The sequence below is a fragment of the Gopherus flavomarginatus genome, chromosome 4, assembly GCF_025201925.1.
Source record: "Gopherus flavomarginatus isolate rGopFla2 chromosome 4, rGopFla2.mat.asm, whole genome shotgun sequence".
In the NCBI taxonomy this organism is placed as follows: domain Eukaryota; kingdom Metazoa; phylum Chordata; order Testudines; family Testudinidae; genus Gopherus; species Gopherus flavomarginatus.
This window is the reverse complement of record NC_066620.1, coordinates 21,612,296-21,622,031: the sequence shown is the minus strand read 5'-3', so window position 1 is coordinate 21,622,031 and position 9,736 is coordinate 21,612,296. Positions and strand designations below refer to the sequence as shown.

At 41.9% G+C, this 9,736-nt stretch overlaps 1 protein-coding gene across 6 annotated transcripts in view; it reads right to left on the bottom strand.

The window, feature by feature from the left end:
• BCL11A (BCL11 transcription factor A) overlaps positions 1–9,736 on the bottom strand; it is a 105,439-nt gene that overhangs the window by 12,835 nt on the left and 82,868 nt on the right. For 5 of the 6 annotated variants that reach the window (XM_050952061.1, XM_050952062.1, XM_050952060.1 and 2 more), the window contains one exon: positions 1–777. This exon is cut by the window's left edge. In XM_050952061.1, coding sequence (XP_050808018.1) covers positions 1–777 — 777 coding nt within the window. The remainder of the gene's footprint in view (positions 778–9,736) is intronic. The other variant, XM_050952064.1, reaches the window with a different exon arrangement.

The window sequence follows — 9,736 nt, the reverse complement described above, 5'->3', positions numbered from 1 at the left end:
GCTTTAGCTTGCTGGCCTGAGTGCATGCGTGGTCACAGAGGCTGCACTTGTAGGGTTTTTCTCCAGTGTGGCTTCTACGGTGTACTACTAAATTACTCTGAAACTTGAATGTTTTCCCACAAAATTCACAAGACTTGGATTTTATTGGAGGCTGGGAAGGAGGAGGGGCTGACTGAAGAGGAGGAAGGGGCGGTGTTGCCAGAAATGGTGGCTTGCTGCCTGGCTGGAATGGCTGCAGTAACCTTTGCATAGGGCTGGGCCGGCTTGGTGACAATGGTGGACTGGAGGTGTTTCCAGCTAACTCTCTAAGTCTCCTGGAGAAATCCATAGCTGGTGGCTCCATAGCCATGGGGTTCAGTCGCAGCACCCTGTCGAAGGCACTAGGGTGATGGGTTGCAAGAGCCATTTCTTCTGCACCCAGACGTTCTATGCGATGTGGATCCAAATGATGTCTGGGAGGAGGGCTAAACAAAGGAGGTGTGGGTGGAAAACGCCCTTCTCCAAGACCTGAAGCCTCTCTTGATACTGACCCAGGTATTCTTAGCAAGTTAAAAGGATTATTGTCTGCAATATGAATTCCATGGAGTGGTGGCTGTGAAGGACATTCTGCACCTAGTCCTGATGGGATACCAACCCGCGGTGTCAGGGGACTTCCATGCTCGCTTTCTAAGTAGATTCTTAATCCGTGAGTATTCTGTGCGTGTTGCAAGAGAAACCATGCACTGTTGAAAGGCTGTTTACAAGTTGTACACGTGTAGCTGCTGGGCTCATCTTTACCTGCAAAATAATACAACAGCAGCATAAATGTTTAATCACTGAACTGCTTATCAATGATTGATGGTTGTTGGTTTTTTTCTTTCTAATCTTTTTTTCCTCAACGTTAAATCTAAACTGGAGAAACAGAAATCTAACTAAGATTAGTTATGGGGGAGGGGATTTTGCACATTTAACCATATCAAATCTGAACTGATTTCCTGCCTGTTTTCTTTCCCTAACAAACAGAAGAGTATGTGAACAGGTAACAGTGTTAAAGATCCATCAAAAAGATGATTCAGTAAATTCATTCTAATTATGGATCCACAGATACCTTGATCTTACTTCACTAATATTTAAAATGAAAAAAAAATTAAAAATAATTTGATGAAAGGTATAATGCAAAAACAGATACATTGGTTCAAAGAAGCAGCCCAAAGTGCAACGATAGCTAAGGAAGATGAGAAATGTTAGATTATCATCCTCCTCATTATTCTGAGACTAACAATATGTAGAAAATTAGACAACATCTCATGCCCTTAGCAGAGCGTCAGCTTCAAGTTGGAAAAAAAAAAAGAAAAAGAAAAAAAAAGATGAAGACACAGAAAGATGCAGTTCAGCTAGTCAAATATCTGGGCAGTAGCCAAGAGGCCTGGATGCACACCGTGTTGGAGTCACATTATTTCTCTAGTCCTGAAAAGAATTTGAGGATGGTAAGCAGCACTGTGGCAAGTAGCTAACTATCTCTAATTCGTGATAATTTATTTTCAGCAATAACCTGGACATTATAAAAGAGCAACTGACTAATAAATAACTAAAGAAAAAGCTAACTAATAATGGCAGAAGAAAGCAGCCACAACAAAATATATTGCAAAACAAGGAAAATGAATGACTTCTGGAGGAGGTTAGGCAAGAGATCATACGCAATCTGGAGGAGACAAGTGTATTTTTATTGAATGCTGTAATTTTAAGAATAATTCAGTTTCGCCAGAGTAAGTATTTTTCACTGAAAACTATTGGTAAATTGAAATTAGAACAAAGATGAGAACAAAAATTAATGTTCAGTCCAACCTGACAGTTCTCATAGAGTTGCTAGCTAGTGATTTAAAAACAAAAGCTCTTGAGGTCTGCTCCGGAACAAAAATATAACGGTCTTCAAAAACAAGCCAGGCTTACAATGGTATTTGACTGCATAATGTACTCCTGGTCTGACCTGTAATTTACTTGACGATGCATTTATAATCTCACTCAATATAACCCACTCGTGGTTAAAACCTCTTTACAAAATTAGATGGTAGATGCCTAAATTAGGTTTCAAACAGTTGCCTAATGTGGAGGAGGAGGGAGGGAGGACAGAAAAGATTTGGAAAGAAAATTTTGACATTAGTATCATTTTATAAGCAACCTTCTTGTTTTCCTCCTCACTTCAAAGAGGAAAAAGAAAAAGCTTTATAAGAATATTTTCATTATATAATATATTGAATAATGATTTGTGAATATGAGAGACAGGCAGCCTATAGTTCTGGCTATAGTGACCCATAGCCGTTTTTTCCTGGTGCCTTCAGGTTCTTCTATTATTATACATTTAGTCTGACAATCTGAATTGGATGAGTAAGAAGAGATTCAACCACTGATAGCAGGCATTTAACACTTTAGTCACTTAAAAAGCCCTTGGAATAATATTTAACATTTCATTCTTCAATTGAAGCCAGCATTTGAATAAAATGCATTGCGGTGTTTAGCGTGTGCCATGAATACAGGCACAGATAAATATTTAAATCTGCTGGAAATAGAACAAAATTCAATTGGACTTTCATATTCCTGTGCTCATAAAGACTTAAATGTGAAAATTTCATTTATTTCGCTGTCATAAAGTGGAAATTTTTAACAATATACCACAAACTACATGATCAGGCTACAGTATGCTAACAATACAATGCTACCCCTGCTTCTCTATTTTATATATTAGGTCAGAGAAAATGGCATTTTATCTTATAATAAGGATACAACATACAGTTTTCACTATCACATTTTAGTATTCCCATCAACTAGATATTCTAGATCATAAGGGCAGCTAGTGTAATCATAATGTCAATGAGAAGGGCTGTTACGACTGAGACTAAAGATTACATGGAAAAAGCTGCTTTGAAACTGGTAATTATTACCAGTCCACTAATAGCAAATGATGCATTACAGTTTCACCATATAATCTGTATTTCACTCAGCAGCTACCAGTGCAGTATATTATATTATAGTGCTCACAAATTTTAAATTCCTAAAGTACAGTCATCAATAAATGTGTTACTTGCCATCATTTGCAAAATGACTTTGTTCATAACATCTTCGACTGTTATAAAGACTAGAATTGATTTCCTGCATGGCAAAATTAGGGCTACATTGATTTACTGAAGTGTAAAATGTAATATTATTCTTCATTTGCTTTGAAGAAAAACAAGTTTTCAATTCAGCATTCATGTTTGGTAATCAGGATAATAATTTAAATTTAAAATAATGCTTATTTACATCACTTCTCTAACCTTAACCAATCTAACATTTTCAATGGAGCAATATAAAATGGGAAATAAGACAAAGCAGTGAAACAGCTAAAATCCACCAGTGATTTACCTCCTGCTTTGAAGAAACAGTTTCTAATTTGTCTATTAGTGCTTGATTAACAATGAAGGCTATTGACTGACCATATTACCACCAAGAGGTATGTTCCAGTCTGATACAGGCTTACCAAACTATACAAATTATGGCAATAATCCACATACTATCACTGAAGAAGTGAGAGTTGTATTTAAACCACCACATTCTGGGCACAAAAGTCCCTATTTTCCCACTCAGTCAGGGTAAGCTCCTGGTTTTGGACACTATGCTGCTCTCATTGAAGTCAATGATGAAACTCCCATTGACTTCTGTAGGAGTAGGAGCAGGCCTCCAATTTTACTCACGCCAAGCAGTACCTTACTTCACATTAGACCCATTCATTTTAGTGGGATTAGTTGAAGGGCACGGTGCTACTCAATCTTAATAAGGGTGACAGAATCAAGACCTAGAAGTAAAAATGTGAATAAACAAGTCAGGCCAAACCCTTGTTTTTGCACACCCCTGACAAGCCAGAACCATAAGTGGAATCAAGGAGGCCCCAATCCTGCACCTCCAAAACGTATGGGGTTCAGTTACACTACTAAAGGTCTCCACTCATTGAGATGCATTAAGGGTATCACAGGGTGGGACCAGGATTCTCTCAGTGCATACCCCACTGATACACCCAGACCCTATGCACCTCATGTCACTCCGATTATTGGTGATCCTGCTATAAACCTGGGTTTGGGGGTGTTGTGTGAGTGCTCTTGGTCTGGCCAGGATACATGCACTAAACTATTACTCGGTGCCCATTCTCAGGCTAAATCTGAAGAGTGATGGATTATGGCTGAATTTGTTTCCAGTTACTCGCTGTTCTGACATCCCCATGCAGAGCTCATGGTCACTAGAGGGACAAAATGACAGATTAAACATAAATGAAACCCATATCCAACCCAGCCAAAGCACACCAAACAAATCAAAGGACATTGCACAACAAATCAAACTGCTCCAGGCATGCTTGGATTTCTGCCTTGCCACTATTGCAGTACCCTGGCAGACCTCAATATGCTCTAGCAGCACCTCCCACTAACCCCACCTCAACAGAAAGATTATTGGACCAGAAGACTGATGGTCCATGGGCCAAGACATGGCCTGGATCTTCACATTAATGGGTCCCACTACAGTCCACCCTGTTAGGATCACTAGAGACACCATGAAATCCCACATACAGGTGAGAAGTTAGCCTAGGAAGGGAAAGATAGACAGGATATGGACATGAGTAAAGGCAGCAGTTTGAGGGTATGTGATCATAAAACATAGAATCATTGAATCATAGGACTGGAAGGGACCTCGAGAGGTCATCTAGTCCAGTCCCCTGCACTCATGGCAGGACTAAGTATTATCTAGACCATTTCTGACAGGTATTTGTCTAACCTGCTCTTAAAAATCTCCAATAGGGAGAGGAGGAACATGAGAGGAGGAAACTGGATAGTTTCCCACAAAGCCCGGGGGCTGGTTCAAACACTGCATTGTGAGTGTGATACGTGATGTTATCCCATGCAAAGCAGTACTGCAATTACATCTTGCAGCATTGTACTGATTTGGATGAGATCGGCAGAAATACCCCCGTTTTTCTGTCATATTGGATAGTCTAGAGAGAGCACCACCAAACGCACCTTGGACTAAAGCAGGGCTTGAGCCCAATCTTCAGTGTGGAAGGATTACTGTATTAACCCACTGCTAACTCAGATAAGCTTTCAGGAGAACTTGTGAAACTGAAACAAGAAACCTTCATCATTTCCTTCATGATTTTTTTAAAAATACACTCGTTTTGAATTCAGCTCTGGGGCAATGAACATGTATTCTGCAAAGACACTTTCAGAGGAAGAGCCACTTCCATTACACCTTGTGCCATGGAGAAACCATGATCTCCAGCCTAAGGGCTCCCCGAGCTCGGGACACTCTCCTGTGTGATCCAGGTCCCAGGGTGAAGTCTCAGGCACAGCAAACAGTGCTGATTGGAAACACACACAACAGCTCAGAGAGCATTGGCTCAATGGACTGGAGACAGCTGGGTTCCTCCTTGCCCTTACAAAGAAACAGAAGGAGGGAGAGAGAGAGAAGAGAAGCACTTCACTTTCACTCCACACTCTAACGGGATGAGGACAGAGAGGAGATACTGGGCCAGATTCTGGCTTATGCTATAGCTTCTCTGAGCTGTGCCCCTCCCATCAGCCTTCCTGATGTAGAGGACATGTTAGGTGTGGGAGGGGGCGTGGCCAGATCATACTGTTCTCCAGTGTTCCCTGGCCAGCAGAATGGCCCCGTGCAGGCCCTTACTTGCCAACCTAAGTTAGAGTAGTTGATTGGCTGCTCTAACTCAAGCTGGTGGCCAAAGGGGCCCCAGCAGCTCCAGAAAGCACAAAGTTAGCAGGCTACCACCTTTTCCCCCTTACCCACTTTGCAGTTGCACCAAGCAGAACTCCGTCTCAGCGGAGGATCTAGCCCACTGTGGACAAGGGAGTTGCACAGAGTCACAAAAGGATTGTGGTAAGAGGCCTTGATATTGCATTGTGAGGTTTACAACGAACTGCTGTATCAGACATGACATGCCGCGCAGACAGAAACAGGACCATGCAGTGCCAGTACATTGCTCTGTGGCTTTGTGACTGTCTGTGACACTGTTCATTGATGAAATAAACTCTTCTGTCCCACAACTAGGAGAATTACTGCATTGCAGGGATTCTACATAAAAAATAAACACAATGGGCTAAATTCAACCCTGGCCCAATAACATCACTGGCCCAATTTCTTTAGAAAAATATTAAATAAACATTTCACTTGAAGACAATCATCGATTTATTTTACATCTCATCCAGAGAATTATTAGCTACAGATCTTAAGAAACTGCATTGCACTTTCGTAGAACAGTATTTAGCATTTCTAAAATAATCGTTCCATCTCCCTAAAATAATAACAAAACTTCAGTCTTTAACCCTTCCCCCCAAATAAAGAGGTGATTTAACTGGGGAATGTGTGGGTGACAGATTTAAACTCCTGATGTGAAAAATGTTAACAAGTGAATGGAATGTATATTGGCATTTGAGTGCCTTTAAGGGCAGTCCACACATTTACTAAATAAGATATGAAGGCGCATCTGCTTTTAGCACTAAACAGAGCTTTTTTAAAAAGACATTTCTTCTTTGCTGTACTTGCAAATGTATTTAGTGGAGCAAATTCGAATGCTTTACACTGCTACGTGAGTCAAAGGAAGTTGACATCCAGAAGCACAATATAGTTGACTCTGAACCAGACCCATAGGCATGTCCACAGCCACCAGCAGTAGAGCCAGACAAGGAGCTGGGGAAGAGGCCAGCTGGGAAGAGAAGCTGTCAGTTAAATGCCACTGCTGAAAAATACTTCATTTTGGAGCTAGGCATATGAATGCTTCCAGTGCCAAGTGAGTAATGGAATAATATGCATGTATATGTCAGTGGGCTTGGGAAGCGTGTCCTTCAATTCTTAAAAGTAAAAGCTAGATCCACAAAAGCTTATCACAGCACATACGCATCTCTGGGCATTCCAGGAGCCATGACAATGAAATGGCAAATGCGGGGTCCTGTTGATGTGACTAGAGGTTCCACATCCACAATGCGGAATTTTGTTTGTACAGGACCCCAAATTAAGGCACTAAACATGCGCACAATACATAACCTATGATAGGGCATCATATGGGCTGGCTACAGTCTGTTCCAGACTACCCTATAGTAGAAGAAATACAGGCCTCAGTCCATCATCTGGCAGAGTTTTCACAAGCAAAAACACATAGGAGAATAGTAAAAGGGGAGGACCAGACTACATGCCTGTGGAGATTGCAAAGCATTCCCTTTACAGCCACCAACATTCCCCCTGGACAAATTCTGCTCCCAGTGAAGTCAATGGCAAATCAACTAGACTCCAGATGGACCAGGATTTGGAGCTCTATACTTCTAGGAGATGCTGAAAATGAATTGGTACAGCTAGGCCCGGCATTTCCACAATCCCAGTCGGAGAGCCATTTCTCTGTCTCCCAGTAACTCCCATCCTGAAAGGGGATGCACATGGAGGAAACCTCTGCAAGGATTCCCCTTCCCAGAGTTCTCTCCATTGGTGGGGCTGGTCTGCCCCTCTGAAGAAGATGCAGTGGTTCTAGCCCTCAAACCATTTGGGGCTCTGTGACTTCATGCTGATTCTGAGCGTTTGTCTACACCTGAAACACTACAGCTGCACAGCTGCAGCAGCCAGCTGTAGCACTTCAATGTAGACACTACCTATGCCAATGGGAGGGGTTCTCCCATCCACCTCCCTCAGAAAACTCTTCCATCAATGTAGTGCGGATTTTTCACACCCTTGAGCAACATAACTGGGTTGACCTAACTTTTTAGTGTCGACTAGGCCATAGGCTCCAAAAGGAATAGCAGCTCTGCCCCATGTTCCACTGCAGCTGGTGCTGCCTGGGGTTCTTCAACCATTGAGACATGAAGGGGTATCCCACCGAGGGGAGGGCACAGAAACTATAACAGAGCCTGAATAACCTTTACAATGGCATTTGCTCTGGGTGCCAGGGGAGACAATGTGCATCCCCAACCGGACCTGCCTTCAGCCAACCCACCACTCCATGCACGAAGCCCCTGAGGAGTAAAGCAAGTGGGTGCTGAAGAAACCTGGGGAGAGGTGAGATCGCCACAAGAATCTTGGAAAAATTATTCTTCTCCATCTCCCTCAGATGTGCTAACAACCCAGTCCCAGTGGGACTTGTACTCAGCACCTCTTAGGATAATGGCAGAAATCTGAAGTAGCACCAGAGACTCCAGACTCGCTCTACTTTTCCATTGGTGTAAATGAGATCGAATTAGGTCTGCAAAGATCATTTGGACACTTCCCAATTTCCCAGGTCTAAAGGTATGTAAAAGGGTGTCAAATTGCAGGCTTCAGTGAGGTAGTATATGATGCTCTGTTGCTGTGGTTCGTTTGTGGGGATTATGAAAAGAAAAAAAAATGTTTTGATCATGGATAAATATTATGAGCTCAATTTTCAAAACTAGGGTGTTTTTTGGGGGGAGGAGGACTCAATTTCTGGTGTCTAACTGGAGACACCTTGACAAGTCTCGATTTCCCAAAAGCAATGAATACCCACCAAATGAGGTCATTGCATATTTTCTACGAGCTTAGCAGTAAGAGCACATGAAAGTGTTGTCATTATAGCCCTCAGTGGTGGGGTATTCAGTGTAAAATATACCTTGTTCTCCTTATAAAATGTACACTTGCCTAGCAAAACTGGGGTTTATAGGAAAAGGTTCCTTTCTTTACAAGGTTACTTACTACAATAGCGTGTTGCTCTTGTAGGCTCCTGCATAGATCACATGTATCTTTTGTTATCAGACATGCAAAAAATAGAATGTTACTGAGACTTGAATATGTGAAAATTATAACAAATACTTTTCCACCCTCCTCCCCTCTTTACAAAAAATTGAGGAACAGTTTGAACTTAAACTAGAATTTCTTTATTCTGCTTTAATATCAAATGATTGCTTGCTTTTAGGCTGATAAATTTTGGATCATTACAGTATTTAAGAGGGTGGAGGGGAAACAGAGTTAATTGTTACCACTTGTACTTGATTCATCTCTTCTCCATCTGGCTTGTCAAATATCTTTTCCTTTGGAAATGCACGCTGCTGAAATCCCTCAACTAAAACTTTAGAACTGAAATGACTGGGACACAGGAAGCTAACAGAGACTGAAGACAGATATGCTCAATCTGGGTATGTCTACTCTACGGCTGGGACCATGCCTCCCAGACATACACTAGCTCGCTAAAAGCAGCAGTGTGGACATTGCAGCACAGGCGGTGGCACAGGCTAGCTGCCCGAGTACAATCCTGCCTGCCCCTCTGGGACCAAGTTCAGGTAACCAGCCCATGCCACCACCCATATCGCAACATGCAAGCTGCTATTTTTAGCACGCTAGCTCTAGAGGAGGCATGCCCAGGCTGGAAGGCATGCTCCCAACAACAGTGTAGATGTACTCTCTGAGTCTTCTGCAACCTACTTCTGTTTGTAAGCACTGAGGGGAAAATACCCACTTTTCATAAGTCATCTTTTCCTAATAGTTAAGAGCATTGACTTAGACGAGGGAAACTGTAATTGTACAATGATTTTTTTTCCTTAGCTAACTGAATACTGATTTTTCTTTATGATTGAGCAGATTGCAAAAGACACATTATTATACTGGCCCATCATAAATGAATTATAAATAGCTGTGGGTTTTGGTGGTGGTGGTATGTTTTGTTTTGTTGGGGGTTTTGGGGGGCGAGGGGGTCATTTCTCTGTAACCTAGCATTTATAATTTCTGTATA